The 20719-nt window shown below is 36.1% G+C and overlaps 2 protein-coding genes and 2 long non-coding RNA genes across 4 annotated transcripts; 3 read left to right on the top strand and 1 right to left on the bottom strand.

Annotated features, from left to right (window-relative positions):
- Positions 1-1336: 1336 nt before the first annotated feature.
- Positions 1337-5333, top strand: LOC103039804 (transcription factor 24). The gene is made up of 3 exons (XM_007248922.4): positions 1337-1580; positions 2975-3370; positions 4491-5333. The coding sequence occupies exons 2-3, from the start codon at positions 2993-2995 to the stop codon at positions 4593-4595; spliced, it is 483 nt and encodes a 160-aa protein (XP_007248984.1). The 5' UTR covers positions 1337-1580; positions 2975-2992; the 3' UTR covers positions 4596-5333.
- A 2166-nt stretch (positions 5334-7499) lies between these two features.
- On the top strand, positions 7500-11630 carry LOC103040124 (uncharacterized). The gene is made up of 7 exons (XR_454739.3): positions 7500-7614; positions 9745-9803; positions 10108-10160; positions 10417-10474; positions 10702-10745; positions 10983-11042; positions 11275-11630. It is a non-coding gene; the product is annotated as an uncharacterized LOC103040124 (long non-coding RNA).
- mcmdc2 (minichromosome maintenance domain containing 2) lies at positions 11593-20233 on the bottom strand. The gene is made up of 14 exons (XM_007248923.4): positions 19603-20233; positions 19050-19180; positions 17719-17778; positions 17432-17627; positions 17218-17340; positions 16244-16345; positions 15698-15826; positions 15334-15571; positions 14650-14855; positions 14328-14494; positions 13260-13439; positions 12675-12817; positions 12170-12279; positions 11593-11951 (listed from the first exon to the last, which is right to left on the bottom strand). The coding sequence occupies exons 1-14, from the start codon at positions 19697-19699 to the stop codon at positions 11785-11787; spliced, it is 2049 nt and encodes a 682-aa protein (XP_007248985.3). The 5' UTR covers positions 19700-20233; the 3' UTR covers positions 11593-11784.
- On the top strand, positions 13664-14905 carry LOC125806758 (uncharacterized). The gene is made up of 2 exons (XR_007441575.1): positions 13664-13892; positions 14685-14905. It is a non-coding gene; the product is annotated as an uncharacterized LOC125806758 (long non-coding RNA).
- Positions 20234-20719: the final 486 nt, after the last annotated feature.

Below are 20719 nucleotides of genomic sequence, written 5' to 3'. Positions count from 1 at the left end.
ATTCCATCTCTCTGCGTGGACTCTGGAAATCAGAGTGATTAATTTGGGAGTCTCACAAGAATTTCCTCATACTTGCCTGTTGATTGCAGTGTTTAGAGTTTATTTATTGGCCGCGGCTCAGGAAATGAAGCTGCGCTTTGCTGTCTGCGGGTCAAAATATCATGCCCAATATCTGCCCCTCATAAAATGCTCAGGTTCTGATGCCATTAGCCTGTGCCTGCAAACCAGCATGGCAAAAGATTACAGATGAGAGGCTGATGATTCGAGCCGTACTGTAGAGCACTCAGCAGAAAGTGATCTAATGAAGGTGTGTTCTTTAATTTATGTAAATATAGGTTCAAAGATTTTTAAGAACCACATATCATATAAAAGAGTTCAGTCTTAGAGAAAATCCATTTAACCATTTAATCACCACTACCAGCAAGTCAAACGTCCATTCATATTAGTATATACTGTACATAAGTTTCAGAATAATTACAGCATTAATTAAAATAGCTTTGTAAATATAATAAGCCTTATAAGGTTAAATGGTTAAATATTAAAATTTCAATACACAGCTCTGGAAAAAAAATAAGAGGCCACTTAAAATGATGTGTTTCTTTGACTTTACCAAATTGAAAACCTCTGGAATATAATCAGGATCACAAGCCATCAAACCAAGCTAAACTGCTTGAATTTGTGCACCAGGAGTGGCATGAAGCTATCCAAAAGCAGTGTGTAAGACTGGTGGAGAAGAACATGCCAAGATGAATGAAAACTGTGATTAAAAACCAGGGTTATTACACCATATATTGATTTGAACTTTATGAATATGAACTTGTTTTCTTTGCATTATTTGAGGTCTGATCTGAGCTCAGCATCTTTTTTGTTTATTACAGCCATTTATCATTTTCTGCAAATAAATGCTCTAAATGACAATATTTTTATTTGAATTAGTGAGAAATTATGTCTGTAGTTTATAGAATAGAATGTTCATTTTACTCAAACATATACTACTCAAACTATATAACTTAAATAGTTGTAAATGTGATGTGTAATTATACTTAAGCTTAACAAAACCTGGAGTTTAAGGATTAACCATCCTGTAAGGATTAAAATTCTCTTTAATTCTTCATATTTAGTTCTTAATTCCCTTATTGAGATTAAGTTCATTCTGTTCCGCTTTGCTACTTTGCATTCAATTTTTTCTAGATGTCCTCAGAAGTACCTCTACAGTTAACTTACTTTGTGTTTCTTTAGGTTTTTTTTGTCTATAGTTATATTTCTAGGAGATCAGTCTGGTCTAAAAACTGCTGCTCTCCTCAAATGAGTTAAAGGGAAAAGTGAGCGGAGCCCCTCTGGCTGCCACTGAGCTTTAAAGGCCCTTGATTAATTGCACCGGAGTGAAAGAGCTGTCAGCTCGTTGTTTTCCCAATAAATGAGAGGCTCCCGAGAGCTGCGCGCCGCTTGAAGGTGAGGCGCTGCTTTATATAGATTTTAATGCGGAGGGAGCGGAGCTGCGCAGTCAGAGCGCAGAGCAGAGAGCGGTGAGCAGCGACTGCATGTCCACAACCAAAACTCCTCACACGCTTAGGCTGAAGGTAAGACTGCGTTTCTTTACTCTGCTTTACACAACTTTTTAATTCTGTAAAACACGCTCTGTGCGAGCTTCTGCACTTCTGCACCAACATGGGCTGAACTTAGGAACTCTGCTCTGGACATGTTCGCTTTATCTGTTTTTCTTAATTAGTATTTGCACCATAACATTAATTTATTTACAGTCTTTTATTAATAGTGACGACTTGAAATCCTATTCCGTCATTTTTGTGGATTTATATTGTACTTTATCTTCTGTACTATTACATCGTGCACTTAAAATAAATCATATACAGCTTAGAGTTATATATGATTAAAAAACGTTCTATAAGCATTTCAGGTAGTATTTAAATTCACTTAATCAATGTGAACACAAATCAAGAATCAACCGATATAATGATTAACCCTTATAACCGTTAATCAAATTCAATTCATAATTTTAAATGACTAAAAACGTTCTAAACTGTTTAAAGACAAGTTATAAATTCAATTATGAATGTGAACACAAATCAAGATCAGCACTAATCCCCTTTAAAATCTTAGTGCACTTACAGGTTAGAGTTTTATATGAGTAAAACGTTCTATAAACAGTTCGGATAATTTTTTTATTCACTTCATGAATGTGAACACAAATCAAGAATTAATCAAAATCACGTTTAACCGTTATATTGCACTTAGTCAAATACAGTTCATAGTTTTATATGACTGAAAACGTTCTATAAACTGTTCAAGAACACGATATGAATGTGAACACAAATCAAGGTTAAATCCCTTTAGTGCCTCAATCTTAGTGCACTTAGAATGATCAAATACAGCTTAGAGTTGTATATGACTAAAGCATCATATAAACTGTTTCATCAATTATTTGAATTCACTTAATAAATGTAAACACACATCAAGAATCAACCGAAATAATGTTTAACCGTGCACTTAATCAAAAACAGTTTATAGTTTTATGTGACTAAAAACTTTCTATAAACAGTTTAAGGACATGATATGAATTGTGAACACAAATAAAAAATGAATCGAAATCATTTTTAACCGTTATAGTGCTGTCCATAAATGTCAAATCAAGATTTATCACTAATCACTTTAGTGCTTTAATTTTAGTACATTTAGAATGATCAAAAACAGCTTAGAGTTTTATATGACTAAAACGTTCTATGAATTGTTTTATGAATCATTTGAATTTACTTCATGAATGTGAACACAAATCAAGATTCTACTCAAGTCATTATATTTTAAAGCTTATCATGAACAGGAAAACATACAGTCCAAAATAGAAAACTTCTTTAAAACTTAAAATACCTCCATCCCTAATTCTGATTCTACAAACCCAGCAGATGGCTGGTTAAGTCGGTGTTAAATCAGTGCCGGGTGGTGTGTTTAAATGGTTCAGGTCCGGCGCTGATCACGCATGGAGCCGCAGCCTGACAGCCCCGCTTGCAGCCCCAGTCCCAGCACCAGTCCGGAGCCCTCTGACCGCCGGCGCTCCAGAGGGGTTCCAGGTCCCGGACTCGCGGGTAGGGGGCGGCCGGCCGCCGCCAACGCAGCGCGCGAGAGGAGCCGCGTTCAGACGCTCCGCCACGCCTTCCTGGAGCTGCAGAGGACTTTACCGTCCGTTCCGCCGGACACCAAACTGTCCAAGCTGGACGTGCTGATCCTGGCCACCACATACATCGCCCATCTAACCAGAACCCTACAGGAGGAGGGCGAGGAGGACGGGGACGCAGGGAAACACACAGCCGAGGCGTTCAGGCCTCTCAAAGGGGACGGGTACCTTCATCCTGTGAAAGTGAGTCAAACACCTCTTCTCTTTCATATTTTGATAATCGCAGTTGCGTGTATTTGAATGTTCTGTGTTTTTAATTTGTGGACATGCATGACTGCATTTTGTGCATTGATATTTTTGTATATTTCTAATTTTACACAGTTTGAGAGTTCGTATAATTGCATTCATTTATGAATAATTTTTATTTTGTTAGTTTCTGCATTTACACTTTGTTTGGTCTTATTTGTAAATAACACAAATATATTATGTAAAGTGCAGATATGTCTAAAAGTCCTAGTGGTTGTAAGAAATAAAATGTGGTTTAGGACATGATCTAAATTAAAATGAGGATTTTGCACAAACCTTTTGCACAATAGAAGACCAACATTTATAGAATTACAGAAAAAAATGACTCGTTATATTTGTTGCTTTATATTTGTAGTTGTAATTTTTTGGGATTTAATTTCAGTCTGTCCTGTTGGTTGTGTTTCTGCACTATATTTTGACCTTAACAAACGTCAGTTGCTATGAGTTAGGATATATGCTGTACGCTTCACTGTACACAGTGCAATAAAGCTGCTAAAACGTTTATTTAAGCAATGCCATAAAACAAAATTGAGTTCAATTTTTCAAACCATTTTGTTAAAGTGATGTATTTGTGTGTAAAGTGCGTCAATCGATTAATGACATTAATCTTTATGGATCCAAAAGCGGTTCTTTGATTCATATTTTTAGCATCATTTTGAGTGTTTTTTAATGATTAGTGTACTTCAATGTGAAAATTACACATTTAATTTCCTTATTAATGTATCTCAATTTGTGACTAAGTAAATGTGTTTTAACACATTTTAATGTCCTTATCTAAAAATGTATACGTCCTTATCCAAATGTCCACAACTCCGCCAAAACGTCAGCTTTTATGGTTTATTTTATCGTAGCAAATTAAATGTTCAGGTCTTTTAGCGAAGCACATGAATTAATATGAATTAGGGCAGCAGTGTGTCCATAATAAGTTACACCACGTTATGCTTGTCAGAACATTAGTGTGGCATTTTATCATTGACATGCTGAGTGTAGATGCTTTAAATGAGGGTGTGTTAAATTGGGTTTTATCTCTTTACGCTTTTATTTTTGTGTTTTGCAGAAATGGCCCATGCGCTCGAGGCTCTACATCGGCGCCACCGGTCAGTTCCTGAGTAACTCAGGCCACAGTGAAAACCAAGGAGCATCTTCATCATCTCATTCATAAAACCATTTGCACAGGAGACTTTATTGAGGGAAAATGAAGGCTTAAATTATTATTATTGTTATTATTATTATTAATTTTATTACAGGATTTGCAGATGAGCAAAAACGCCACGGGCCAATGGGGCTGGGAATGCCCACCACCACTTCACAGCTCTAAAATTGAACCCATCACCACTCTTTCTATTTGAACATGAACAAGATCTTTCTTTTACCATTTCACAGGTTTCACACTCAAATGAGAAACCAGTGGGAATAAATTAAAGACTGAATGGCGTTTTATTTTGCTGACTGTTTTTCAGCGTATACGGGGCGTGCACATTAAACTATAATATCCGAATTCTTTTCAAAACTGTACATAACGTTTAGTAAAATATTTGATATTTGTTTTTTTTTCTCTTCCCCAAACATGTGGGTTTCTGATCGGGGTTTGTGTGTCTTGTTGGGGGTTATGGTGGGTTGCTAAACTGTGTTTTTGGGCTAATGAGCTGTCATGCTTGACTTGTTGGCTGTGCACTTTCAGTTCAAATATTTGCACTAAATGCATGTGTGTGAACAGCATCACATTCGTCATGTGAAGTGGTGTGTCAGAGACTCGACAATAGCAGGTCCAGTAGGAGCTCAGCTTCTTCTGCTCTTTACCCTCCTTTTCTTTCTTTCCTCCCTCCTTCCTTTTCACGTCATTTGTTGTCGGTGTTGTTGTGAATTGTAAAGTGAGATAAATAAAAAAATACCACATTTGAAACTCGGTGTCCCGGTCAGATTTAGATGAAAATCAGGCTTCTAAGATTTTATGATTTTATAATTGTGGGATAATTAACATTCTTTGTCTTTTGTTGCTGTGCGCAGTACTTTATTTGTTTGTTAACTTAACCAAATTAAATTGATTTCAAATAGTCCCACTGAATTCAGAATGCACAAAGACTGGTTTTAAAACATCTCAAACTTTATTTTTTATTATTTTCTGTTTCGATTTCAGTATAAAGTATGTTAATAGTTAATGTAGTTGATAGTTCATACTATATTAGTCTGTTTAAAAAATAAAACAAACACAACACCAGGCCGTCTTAACAGATTTAAATTCATGTTATTCATGTCATTTTGGATTTCAAGTCACAGTTAAAAGTGTTTAAACGTGTTGATGGAGATTTATAGCCATAGTTAATCGCTAAGGCTGATTGAAATAAACGAAACAATAAACCGCAGAAATCCTGCTATGGCTAATAATTGAAATCCAAATCAGCAGAAACAAATTAGGGCATGTTTAACCAACGTCTATAATTAATAGTCTAGGAATGGAAAAATATGTGTTTGGAACAGATTTGTCTGATTTGTAAATAAAGATGTTTAATATAAAGTGCACTCATAAGAGATGTTTTAAAAAAGTGGACATTCGTCATATTTTGTGAGACTGCTCAGAGAGGGTAACATGTTTTGATAATTCAGACACATGGTAGATTTGTCAGTGTTAAACATTGAAAGTAAGTGTTAAATATGAGACAGTGTTTATTTAACACTATTAGTGTTGATATAACACTGACAACTTTTCTGTGTACTAGCAATGTACACATAGATGTGCAGATCCTGCGAGTTTAAAACACAAATTAAAATAAGAAATACAAAGAAATGTTATAGTGTATAACACCAGAAAAGTTGTCAGAATGTGACTCCAAGGTGTGTAATTTATTTTTTCCTCTATGTGTGGGATATATAGCTGGGCTCTGTAGTTAATCTTTTGTTAGACACTGATTATTAGATTAAAAGGCTGTGTGACCTTTTGTATTTCCGTAGCCATAGCTACTGTTTCTTTTTGTTTATTTTATATCAGATAACTTACTTTAAATTGTCTCATACAGGCAGTAAAGAACCAGAATAAATATAAAAATGTTTTATGATGAGCGACAAATATATAGTTTGTTAAAACCTTCTCAGCTAAAAAACCCAGCTCAACACCAAAGTCATCCAGTAAAAATTTACCCTATGCTGATCAAGAGATAGTTAGTTAAAAAGCTAGCTCACCAGCATAAATTATGTTGAGTATGTTAAGTATCAGCTGGTCTTGAGCTGGATTGTTTTAACAGGGTTTTAACATCCTATTTGTAGAATTTGTTGGAATAAACAAATAGCCCACAATAGTTGGACCCTCTACCTATAACCTACTTATGCCCATTTACAAATTAGATATATTTTTCAGCAAATACACACTAAGAAAAAAAAGTACAGATATGTACTTAAGAGAGTAGGAAGCTTGTCACTGGTGCTGTACGTGAGAAAGTACTTATTTCCTAACTCTGTTTTGTAGATAACATAAAGTACTTTTTTGTACTCAAAGGTACACTCTTAATGGTATTATATTAGTCTTTACAGGATCAGATTTGTTCCCTTTGAAGTACAACGTCTTTTCTAACAGCAATAAGTACAGATTTAATCAGCCAAAAGGTACATTCAGTATTCTGTATCACTGTACTAATAAACAATATATATATTTTAACTATACATTTTTCATTTGAAAACCAGATTGGGATAATCTTGACACATATTCAGTTGATGATAATGTTTATAATGTTTATAATCTTTCCTGGCACAAAAACAATATAAGGTAAAGCCCCTGCGACAAGCTTTATATTTTTAAAGTACAAATTTGTACTTATTTTTCTTAGTGTGTATCAACATTTTACTTTATATTAATATATTTACTTTTTATTTGTATGTTTTTCTTTATATTGACTGACGATTTTTTTTAGTATTTTTTAGTATTTAGTACATTCAAACTAGTATAAAGATTTAAACAGTCATAAAGATCAGTAAATAACTAGATTTATTTGGACTTTTATGAATAATCATTCACGTTTTCACTGTATAGCGCTATTGCAGTAATGCGCATGCGCACACGTGGAGCGACCACGCTTCTGAAGCAGTTAAACGCGCCTGCGCAACGTCCATTTTCCTCCAGAATGTGCGCCGGGACGAAGCAGGCTCGGGGTCGCCGACTTTTTAAAGCGCGTTTGCTTCACACTAATCAGGTAAACACCTCTCAGTACGCTGCTAAACTGCAAGGAAATATAGCGCAGAACTTCAGTGATGTAGCGCTGAGTATTTTGTATTATTTTCTGTTTTTTGCGGTCTATACACGACGTGGGTTTTTGTGCTGTGATTGCTGTACAGAATTACAACAGCTTTTAATATAATGTAGTTGCTGAATTAGTCAGTGTAGCTAAAGGGTTTTATACGCTTTCACATTTTCTGTTTAAAATTATGATAAATTAATATTCAAGGGTGAAAAAGCCACAAAGCGAGTCAGTCCTTGAGGCTGGACCACGTGGTGGCCCTGTTCCCATGTCTTAAAGTACTAATCAGTATCACTTCAGTTGAAGTTTTAATGCATCTAAACGTGCAGGGGTGCATTTTTAACAAAACCTTAGTTAAAAAAAGCACACTTTTTTATAATGTACAAATTATCACAATTAGTCATAACACAATCTGCTCTATTGTAAGTACGACTGGTATGTTATGTAGTTGTAGTGTGTAATTATGTATAGTAGACATTCACCTGTTTTCTGAATTTTGGATAGGGAAGTGCTGAATGGTCACCACAGCAGTTTACACTGATATACGAAACCTGATTCAGCTACTCTCATGACTTGCCAATGCCCCTACAGGAGTTTATGCTGACCTGCTTATCTACAAGCCTCTTGTCTTAGGTTTTGCACGGATATTTGAGTACATAAAATACACTGAACATCTGTGTCAACCAAACTCCCAAATTATTGTCTTTGATCCTCAAGCTTAATTTTTTTCCAAGTTTCTATGGTTTCAACTATGATTGTGCAAAATACTGTATAGCTGTATATATTGTGCTTCTACTGCTTAGATAATGTTTTATCCAGAGGGTTTGACTTATAAGCTTATTCATATTACAGAAGTGGGCCAATATAGTGTTCAAAGTCTTGCCACAGATTCTTATTAAAGTAGTGCACCAAAGGCACTAGGCTCCACATTACGTGGTAGCTCACTATCAGGTAGTCATGTTATCTGCACCACACCAACAAGTATCTAAAATATACTTTCAGAATTTTAGGGAATAAAAAGGAATGTTGGCCTAAAGAAAATTGTGGCATGACTACACAGTTGGACCATAAAGTGATTCATGATACTGGGTTCACAGTTTAGTGTTTCCATGATATTTTAACAAAATTTAAAGTATTGAATAAATATTGCACAGTTTGCAAAGAATAGATTGGGCAGATAGGGGGTCAGAAGTTAAGAAATACTAACCAAAATAATGGTGCAATAATGCAAATAATTGGGGAAAGAATAAAATATTTGAGTTCTTAAGTGATTAAGTTATGTGGGTAGAACTTGGTTTGTATTAATGGTAGGAAGAGAGCAGCTCTGAATTTGGACTATTTTCTGCAGAAATTGACTAGCCCATGAACCTAATTTGAGCAGAACAGTGAATGACCTGTTATTTATGATGGCCAAATAATGCTGTAATCATGACCTAACCCGTTCAACAGGCTGTGTTAAATATCCCTGCAGTACTGTTATAAATCATGTTGGCAGTTGTGTGTCCCACTTACATTGATAAATTGGCCCTTTGCTATTTGTGCTGCTGTTGGTAGGATGTCCACTGGCTATGTCCAGGGCTTGTGTCCCTTGTGAGGCCAACTTGGTTTGGGAATGGTCTTCACATGACCTACGTTGGGGAAATTATGAATTTAGCCCTCTCCGAGGAGCCACAGTCTTGGTAGAGGTCCTGACCTTGAGTTAAACTAGCCTTGGTAAGGCCTTCGTGCTGGTGTGGGGATCTGTGCTTTCAAGCTGTGTTACATGTGCCCCTTGACCTTTGGTTCATCAGTCAACTTTTTGAAGTGGAGTCAGGTTCACTTATCGATTGTTCCCTCAGTGCTGCTTATATACAGCAGTATAAAATCAATAGATTTGCCACAAAGGGCTAATTAGTCAATGGCCATTTTGTAGTGTAGGGCAGATGACAAACTTTTTATTTTTAAATTTTTAAATAACATTTTCCTTAAAAATTGGAGATGTTTAGTCTCAGGTATTACATTTTTGCATGCCATTTGGGAAAAAATATACTGTATAAGTTTATATACTAATATACTATACATTGTTTTTTTTGTTTTTTTTTGCAGTTTTGCTTGGAAATTATCGTTGTTGATATGCAGATCCATGTGGCATGGCTTTCCATGAGGTGAGTGTTACTTGCCACTTTTTTTACCCCTTAATAGAAGTGTGCATGCACACAAAGGTAAAAGTCAAGTTGCAATAAAGTACTTCAGTAGTAGTTACTCTGTTGCAGCTATGATGATTTTCACATTTTTGCCGTTTACCCGTCTGACCAAATGGGGTGCTGATAATGTGATTATCTGAGCATATAAAAGCAGTTATTTATGATGTTATTTATGAGTTATTCCTGATATTATAAGCGAGTTGTTGACGGACATGTTTTGAGATTTTTGAAGGGTTTTTTTTTGTTTGTTTTTTTCTCTCCTCAGAAATCACAATGGCTTTGGAATAGGATGACTTGAGCTGGCTGTCTAAGGACAAGGTAAATAAATCTATTAATCAACAAAAGCTTAAATTGTTTCTGAGATGCTGTACATGATGATTGTCACGTTTTTGCCGTTTACCCATCAGACCAAATTGGGTTGTTGATACTGTGACTATCTGAAAAAAAAAAACAGCTTATGACCATGTCTGTCAAATAGATCAGAATAAATGGCGATTTATTTTGAGTGTGAAATGTATTTCCTACTTGGGTTATTTAATGCAGTTCTCAGAATTCTGTATTTTTGTCTCTGTAGTGCTCAATCAAGAATGAGGAGACTGAATGCCGCTGGCTTCGATTCAAAATGCATCAAGGTAAGAAACATTTGAGGTGGATGAAGATTAGTGTTACACACGCTGTAATTGTTTACTATGATGATTTTTCACATTTTCGCCGTTTACCCATCTGACCATACTGGGTTGCTGATTCTGTGATTATCTGAGCTTTTTTAAATTACTTATTCTTTTATTTTTATTTCTAAAATGGTCAGATTGAACATTTTTGTAATGGTCTTTCTTTCCTTGTTTTCTTTTTACTCCAGTCATGGATATGGCCTGAGTGGGATGATTGACTGGCTTTACTGATGTAAGTAACCCATTTATTTTCATTGAAAGGATCTTAACCTCTTCATGTTTAAGGATATGAAGTGTTTTAGTAGTTGTAATAGTTTACAGCTGTGATGATTTTCACTTTTTTGCCGTTTACCCATCTGACCAAATTGGGTTGCTGATCTTGTGATTATCTGAGCATTTAACAGCAGAATCATTCATGTCCTAATATAATCAAGTGTGGGTCATTGACGACGATTTTCTTCCCCTTCAGAAATCTGAGGCTTTTGGAGAAGGGGAAGCTGAGCCTGACTGTGTAAAGATGAACCTGGCGGTAAATAAAATTAAAATAAATACTAAAATTGTGGCCATGAGATGCTGTACATGATGATTGTCAAGTTTTTGCCGTTTACCCATCAGACCAGATTGGGTTGTTGATACTGTGACTATCTGAAAAAGCACATTTATTAATCATTTAGATCCAAGTACTCTGCACTGATTCCAGTCCATTGCTGTTTGAACAAAAATATTTTCAGTTTTCAGACTTTTAAATTTTTCATCTACAGAGCCTGATGTGAAGTTAGAGATTGAATCCAATGAGCTGCAATTCTTGATGCATCAAGGTGAGACTGAACATTTTAGCTGCATGTCATGTGCTGTACGTACATACATTAGTAGTAAATATTGGTGACAGTTGTAATTGTACACATTTGAATTTATTCTCGGAATATTCAACACAATCTTCCACTTCCTTAGATAGATAATTTTTTTTTTTTTTTTTTTTTTGAAGCATCAACAGGATAAATATATATTCTGAATTTGATCATACTGTAATGCCTGTAAATACTTGACATTAAATTGATTTCAATGTATATTTCTCCAGTTTTCAACTTGTTTGTAATTAAACTAATATGAAACTGAATATTGTGTGTACCTGTCTGTTTGTTGCTCTTTTTAGACTTCACTTATTTGTACACCATTTGTACCTCAGTTCACCAAGTATGTTTTTTAAAATGTAAAATGCTGTTTAACATTAGCAACCTGGACTAGCTGGTTATCAAAGTTAAAGAGGTACCCTACTCTTCCATGATGTAAGTTGCAGCTCCTGGTGCATAAGTATACACAAAGTGCAAGATCTGCTGGTGCAGCTCTTCCAAGATCTGGTCTCGTCTGCACAGGGAGTCCAGGTCCCGCAGATCAAAAGGAAATAGGGCATCAGGTGGAATAACAAGCACTGAGGCCCCTGCAGTCCCAAGACAAACTCTCATGAGCATGTAATTGGTTTGACTTTGATTCTTGAAAAAAGTTGAACTTACGAGGTGCTAAAAGGATATCTCTGTGCTACATTTATATATAATAAAGCATTTTTATAGTGTTAAAATCCACGGAACACTGGTTTAGCTGGAGAAGCAGAAAGTTATAAATGGGTGTTTTTGGGTCTGGAAAAAAATAAATGCTCACCATGTATAAGAGTGATTGCGTTTTCACAGAGCAGCACTGCAATAACTGCATCTTCTTCCAGAACGTGTGTCCTCAGATTAAGCTTAGCATGAGCTTGTGCAATTCCTATCCTGCCAAAACCAATAAGTGGACAGATTTGGCAGTTACATGCACATGACAAAACAATGCACTAGATTTTTTTGTTTTAAAATAACTCCACAGCACAAGTGTAACAATCTTTTATTACAATCAGAAAAAACTAACCCTGAAATCCAAGAACTTTACTACCACCTAGTGGTTCTATCTGGAGTGCTCATTTCTCAAAATCATTCATAGGGCAGTTATAAATTTAAGTTAGCTATTAAGTTAACTAACATGCAGTTTGAGAACTAAAATAAGTGTGTAGGTAATAAAATAATGTTCTGTTGCTGGGATAAAGTCAAGAAGTATTTTGCTTTTACTGCTATACAGTTTATAATCCAAATAGATTTTTAAATGGACTCTGGTAGTGTTTTTGTATACTTACATGAGTTTGATGGAGGTTACAGATACTGCAGAGCCCTGAGCAGAATCCGAACGAACCCGCCGACTGGCCATGTAGTAGCCGTGGATCATCTTTTCAGCTTCAGGGGTCATGTCTACTTTCAGGCCCTGAGCATAAGCCAGTAACTAAAAAAAGAGTTATTAAAATCCTTATCTGAAGTTTTATGCTGTTAGGCTGCACAACGTAGAATCTGCCTTTCTAAGAGCTATATTGCAATATGAAACGCAGCAAGTTTTGTACTGTCTTGTGGCCACAGCTCCATTAAAGTATTTCTGTGGGTGATTTGGCAAATTAAGGTGTATATGTAATCCAACAGATGTAATTGTGTGGTTAATGCAGTGTTTTAATATCTAGCAATATCACTGCAATCATTATTTTGTCCACATTGTGCAACGCAATTACATAGACAAAAAATGTAATGTAATAAATGTAATAAAAGAAACATGGCTTATTTCCAGATATAGTCACTACTGTATTATTGAATTTATACTACAAAAGAGCTGTAAGAAACATTTTAAGCAGAAAGGTTAATTATTAAATGAGTTGATCGCTCTTCTGTGGTTTAACCTCTTTGTAGTCCTGTGTGGTAAACTGCATGCAGGCAGGGTAGAGGGGCTCTCCTGGTGAGATGGCCTGCCTCAGGGTGTGCACTGTCATAGGAAGTAGTGGGTGTTGACCTATTGGCTCACGGCACTGGATCACAAGTCCAAACGCCTCTGCAACTTGCGGAGGTATTAAACCCATCTCCTGCAGAAAGATATATAAAATCTGAAAAGTGAACATCAAAACAAGTATTTTTGAGGTAACCAGGATACGGAAGACATTGGTGTATTTCTATTACTGCCAGTAATGTTCTTAAACTAGAACCTTCTCCAGGAAAGATGTTATTGTCCCTGCTTCCTGTTACTAAATATGCTCAGAGGTGGGGTCGCCTCCTAACTGCTGCAACATTCTTTCAGCATTATGTCAAAAGGAGGAGACCCCTCCTTGTTCAACTAAAAAGCCATCTGCACAACCATGCTGTGCACGGTTTTGTATTCAGCTGTGCACTGTACTCCATAGGCTCAAGATACCGGAAATGGCTATTACAAACAGACACAGATTGATATCTCTGGAAGGAATGATCATGGACTACAAACACATGTAGTGCTGTTCACTACATGCTGATTATCTGACTGACAATCAAAAGATTGCCTTTGGGTGGGTAAGAGTATCCCAAATTTCTCTGTGCAACTGCCTTGTAGTGTGTTTAAAGAATGTTATCAAGTTATATGTTTTTAACCTATATACATATTTTTATCCAATTACCTAGAATTGTGTTTGGTATAAATGTTAGTAATAAAATGGCATCATATGACTTGGAGGAAGCACATCTAGCCCTTACCCTCTCAGCTTTGGCAACATAGCACACTAAGGGAAAACTAGTAGGTGGGATTTAAAAATGACTGTATCGGAGGGTCCAAAAATAGGAAGGCTCAATTGATTTTCTTAAAAATGTAAAAACAGAGTTGCATGCAGTTAGTCATATATATACTTTAACTCTATAAGATCGTTAGGTCATATGGCCATTGCTGTGCAAAGCAACATGAAGATGTTTGATATTCATATGTCAAAAAATCAAGCATGCCAACTTACCATTGAGCCCAACACTACACTTTCTGGTCTGACAAGTTTCTTGGAAGAAGCTTCTGCGCCAGCCAGTGCCCAGAAGTTACACTTGATGGGGAAGGAGAGATGCTGGTCAGCATCTTCCCCATACTTCTTTCCTGGAATGAACACAGACACTGCTCTGCTTTCCAAAACTGTGGAGACACAAAAGCCAAGATAAGCCATAATAAAAAGATTCTTAAACTTCAGAGTGCTCTGTACTGGTGCTAATGTTATGAACAGATTTTTAACTTGCTAATCACATTATAAAATGTCTTTAATATCTTTTTTGTCTTCTCATGGTACCAACCTGACTGCAGTGTGTCTATCCTATCTTTCTTATAGCATGTTAAATCTCCTAGCAGGCACACGCCTCCAGTGGCCAGCATTGCAGAACCAGCATGGATGTTGACTGTTCCTGTTCCATGCTCATCTCTGGACAGGGACGCAAACAGCTCTCCAGTGACTGGATGACGAATACCCCGACCAGCCAGACTCAGACTGTATGTCATCAACCTGGCATTGAAGTCATACAAATAATAAAACAAGTGTTCTGAAGCACCTGTTATCTTGTGTTTAGAGTTGTCAATGAGAAAACAAAGTGTTTAAAAACTCCAGCAGCACTGCTGTGTCTGATCCACTTGTTCCAGCACAACACCCAATAATACAACCAGCATCATGACAGTGTCACTTAAGTGCTGAGAATGACCCACCACCCAAATAATAGCTGCTCTGTGGTGGTCCTGTAGGGTCCTGACCATTAAAATACAGGCTAAAAGGAGGATAATTTCATTTAATTAATTTTTTTAGCTAATGTGACTAATTACCTGAGTAAATAACTGACTGACTGTGCAAGTCATAAAAATGAGTGCTTAGTCCACAGTGCTTTTTAGTTTGTTTGTTTATTTAAGGCTTACAGACATACATGCCACAGCCCTCATATAGGTAAACAATTAACTGCACTATGTAATTTATCAATGTTTAAAAAGGGTACCTGTCAATGACAAGTGTGTCACTGCTAAGTGCAAGAACATCCAGATGGTTGTGTGCATCTGTATTCTGCCCCTCAGTCTGGACCAGGCTAAGCAGCATTGCCAGCTTCAGAGTATTGTAGAGGCCGGGTGGAACGATCCCAGATCCAAATGAGTTGGCTACAATGGCAGAGAATCTCCAAGGAGAACAGGAAGAGGCGGCATGCAGGGCATGGAAATTGCAGCTGATCTTGCAAGGATCTGCATGCATATTGGATCGGAGCGTAGAGGGGTGGAATGACAGAACAGAAGAAGTTCACCACCAACTTTGACACTACTTAAACATGGAGGTGTGTAATAGTTTTAGCAAGTTCAAAAAGTCCTCACATTCAGGGATCACTATTTGAACACTGCTGGCTTCTATGCTACATGTAATGTTGGGCCACTGGTGTACATGAGCTGGAATCCCAACCACTTGGTAGACCTGACCAATTTTCATGGAGTTGCAAAGTTCGTCTATTATTAAGAGACACAACAATAATAATTAGGGTGTATGTCGCATATAATGAAATAAGGTCTAAAGAAACACTGCCTCTGTTACAGTCTCTGTATCAATATTTGTTTTACCAGGTTAGAAACAAGTTACTGTTATCTTTTCACCTTTGGTAATCTAGTAAATGGTTCTTGTTTAGTTAGTCCAAAGTTCTGTCTAATACTAGGTCAACAAAAGTACCTAACAGATTAGAGCACTAAAAACCTAACAAGCATATCAAATGAGACAGAATTTGGCAGGAAAGCAATATCTAATAGGCTCACTGATTTTTTTTGTCACTATGTGAATTGATTTTCAATATTAGTTACAAACATCCTAGCCAGACACTCCTACTCCCGGTGTAGCAAACAGATAAACATTTATCTCACATTCTAACTTACCTCTCAGAAACAGCGTAACAGATTGATATCTCAGGGAGGAAGGATCATGAATTCCCAGCACATCCAGTGCTTTCACATGCACAAGCTCAATCAGCTGCTTATCTGAGCATGACCATTACAAAGAGGATCAGTTACAAAAGCAAATATTCACTGATCTAAATTTGGCACTTAAACTTGATATACTCATTTAGGTCCTTTATGGAATATCTCACAAAAATGTAACAGTAGTGTTCTTGTTTCATAATGGATGGTTAGGGTTAGAGACAGAATGAGTGTACAGTCTACATCTTTGATGTGAGCTTGGGGTCATTTCCCTGTTGGAACTAGAGCTGTACAAGGTATTGAAAGTTCAATGCTTTTTTAGTACCACAATGTCAATGACAATTCAATTTTGTCTGGTTTCAATACAGTTTGAGCAACTTATTTAGTATTCTGAATAAGTGAATCAAATCCTACATGCTTATTTGATTTGGGTGGCAGCTGTAGCCAGCTATAGCAGCGAGGAGACACTTACTTAGTTGGCCAGAACAGCAATGGCAAAACTCAAATGTGTATAAGTTTCAGTTACCTAGCTGATGGTGCTCAAGAATTGAGGTAGTTCTTCTTAATTTTGACGTTGCACTGATTTCATAAATCCTCTCAACATAATCAACTTGTGCCCCAAATTCTCTGTTTTATTAAAGATGTGTTAGACACTCAATCTGCCCCAGAAAAGGAACAGTTCAACAAACTACAACTGTATGAGAATTCTCATTTAAAAGTCCCTTTCACATATTGGCAGCTTACTCTATCTGCTGAGTAACATCAAATGCAGAAGTTGTTTCTTGCAAGATGATTATACTTGATCTCACCTCAGTAAATAGAAATAGTATCTTGAAATTCCATTCATGCTTTCCCCCAAATACAAAACAACTGTAACGGTTCAAAGATAATCTACCTGACAATCTGCTCTTGTAATTCATTTGTTTCCTCACCTCCTAAAACACGAGACTTCACATCCTCTTTGAGTGGTGAGGAGCAGAGGAAGCAGATGAAGCCACTTCTTACGGTAGCAGACTCTGTGGCCCCAGGAGCATGTACTCTAATGTGGTGGAAACCTGGTGGAAGATTGACAACAGCTACAGCCAGAGACGGTGTAAGTGCTAAGAACATACACACACATACACACAAGAGAGTATTACAAGTTACCCCTGGAGCAAGGACATTTTTCTTCTGTGCAGAGAAATCTGGCCCCTTGGGTGTATTTAGTGACCCGAGTCATGGCAATTACAAGGCCCTCCATTGCCAGAGGCCTCATTGGACCATACCCACGAGGAAACTCAGAAAGGTCCAGAAAGTATTGGGGAAAAGGTGGCATGTGTGTGGGCTTTAGAACAACATACACCTCAAGTGGGCAGAAAAAAAAAAGAAATGATCATTAACTGATTTAAACATTTAATACTATTAATAAAAGTTCACACAATAATCATGCCTACCTGGTTTTCTGTAACTGTATGTTCAAACAGTGACAATGCCTTTATAGAGAGATAGCAAACCTGTAAATTGATGTATACATTTTAGTGTTGTTTAAGCAAATCAAAAAAGGATTTAAATGGGAATTTCAAATTAAAATGTATGCATAATATTTGTGTTTAAATTGAAACAAGTCATCAAAACTAGTGTGATGTGAAATACTTTGTTCTAAAGAAGTGGACATGGTCAAAATTGGTTACAGAACTGAGCTGAAAAAAAAAAAGCTAATTCATAGGAAGCTAGTATATATCAGGTTTTGGCCAAAACATTTGTATTTTATTTTGTAATAATATTTATACTGTATTTTCTACATTATAGATTAATATTAAAGACATCAAAACTCAAAACTTAAGTGACATATGGAATTACGTAGTAGATGAAAAAAAGTGTTTGTCCTCCACAATCCCCTGACCTAAACCCAGCTGAGATGGAGCACAGCCTGAAGGGAAAGCAGCAACTATTGTTCAGAACCTCCAGGAACTTCTTCAAGATGCTGAGAAAACTATTCCAGGTGACTCTTTCTCATGAAGACACTGAGATTAAAATACCAAGAGTGTGCAGCTAAATGTGGTACTTAGAAGAATCTAAATATAAAACAAATTCTGCCTTAACACTTTTTTTCCCAAAATAATTCTGCATGTGTTCCTGTATAGCTTTAATGTTTTCAATATTACATTTACAATTCTGGATATCAGATTGGCTACATCAAACCACTCTAAACCGGTTATACAGCTCTGAAAAAAAATAAAGAGACCACTTCAGTTTCTGAATCAGTTTCTCAGATTTTGCTGTTTATAGGTATATGTTTGAGTAAAATGAACATTGTTGTTTTATTCTATCGACAACATTTATCCCAAATAAAAATACTGTCTTTAGAGCATTTATTTGCAGAAAATAAAAAAATGGCTGTAACATAAATAACAAAAAAGATGCATAGCTTTCAGACCCCAAATAATGCAAAGTTCATATTCATAAAGAGTTCAAAAATCAATATTTAGTGGAACGACCCTGGTTTTTAATCAAAGTTGCCATGCATCTTGGCATGTTTTCCTCCACCAGTCTTACACACTGCTTTTGGATAACGTTTCAGTTTAGTTTGGTTTGATGGCTTGTGATCATCCATCTTTCTCTTGATTATATTTCAGAGGGTTTCAATTTGGTTAAAATCAAAGAAACTCGTATTTTTTAAGAGCTTTAAATTGTATAAAATACCATATTAAAAATACTTAATGATTTTTTTGAAAACATGATAAATTCGCTAAAATTAGTCTGAGGATCCTTATCTGAAACTTACAGACTGAAAGAGTGAGGTGGCTTTCAGAGGGTCGTGTAATACACAGTCTCCCAGGCGGGCATCCAGCTCCAGTAAATCAGTGGGATTCACGTCAAAATTAAATCGATACACTGCTTCTACCTGCTGCGATTCTGAAACATATTTCACACAGTAATAATAAATAATACTGGTCTAAAATTGAGCTTAATCCCACGGGCCTCTGTCAGCAAACCGCTAACGTTAGCTAGTTAACTAAGCTATCTGATTTATCTTTAGACTCCTGTGCCACTCTATCCATAAACAAATTAATAAAATCAATGTATATTTGTGTTTATTTTAGTATTGAAATACTGGGAAATGCTTGGACAGATTTACAACACAGCAGAACCCAGATATCCTAGCATTACCTAAATCTAGGAGTGAGCTGCCTAGATACCTAGAGCTAGCTAGGTAGCTAACATGGCTAGTAAACCTTGCTCAGACTGTCAAGCTAAGTAAATATTTTATGCTAAGCTAAGTAAACAGCTAACTTCACAGATCTGTATCTACTCAGAAAGAAACCCGCAATAATCACCTTTCAGAGAGTTACACGTCTCAATTAGTTTACGCAGCCCTCCACTTCTGTCCAAGTATATTATTATTGATTCTTTCAGAGACAGATGTGCTTCCATATTTTACTAATCAAATATGAATCACTCATAGAACTAAGTAAGCTAACCTATCTAACTAGCGAGTCCAGTTACCTCAGACTCAACTGACTAGTTTATTGTGGGTATCAGTGGTGGGTCTAGGATTTTTCTGATTTCATCAAGAGGCCAAGTATTAACGTCATTTCACCAGTCACACCATGTTCAAACACTAAGAAATCTTACATAGAAAAAAGTTTTACACACACACACAAAAATCTACAAGTAAAATTTTAAGAATTAAAAGGAAAAAGAATGTTACAAATTCAAAACAGAAAAAAAAACGTCAAATATATAAGAAAATTATTTTCATATATATTTTGACAGTCTTTGTTTTCATTTTTGTGTGTTTTTTGTGGATAATTTTGTGTGTATACCGTTGCATCTCAAAAAAATAAAAAATATAATTAAAAAGTTACTTTAGTTTAGTAATTCAGTACAAAATGAGAAACTCAAATTATATTACACACAGAGTGATCTATTTTAATAATAAAGTAACTTTGCAATGATATTCAAATTTTATGATTAAGTTCAGAACTATTAAATAAAATAATTCCTACAAATGCCGCTGTGAACATGAGCTCAATTTAATTATTACTCCCTTTATTTAACAACCTATTCCTTTAGTATAATAAACTGTACCTGCTGAACACTTCAGCTCATTTCCACTGTAAGCTGGTCTTTTATGGTCAGGGTTTTTATACAGATGAAAATAAACTTGATTTTGCTAAACTGCCTAACCAGCTTTTGGCCAGGATACTGTGTGTTTTGTTTGATTTTGGTTGTTCTGGTCAGGGTGGTTGAGCAGGATGGTCAAGGTTAGTCATACTGGTGGTCTAGCTTGGTCAGTTTGATCATGCTTGTATACCAGCTAAACAATCGAATTCTCCACAGAATGGTAATTTATGACATACTTTACGCATTCAACTTAAAAGGGATTAGAAAGCCATTTTATTTTAATACCAAATGGTATGTCAAAAATAATAACCCATGACTTGTTAAGTA

The sequence above is a fragment of the Astyanax mexicanus genome, chromosome 1, assembly GCF_023375975.1.
Source record: "Astyanax mexicanus isolate ESR-SI-001 chromosome 1, AstMex3_surface, whole genome shotgun sequence".
Classification (NCBI taxonomy): Eukaryota; Metazoa; Chordata; class Actinopteri; order Characiformes; family Acestrorhamphidae; genus Astyanax; species Astyanax mexicanus.
The sequence above is the reverse complement of the archived record's forward strand: the minus strand, read 5'-3'. Positions and strand labels throughout refer to the sequence as shown.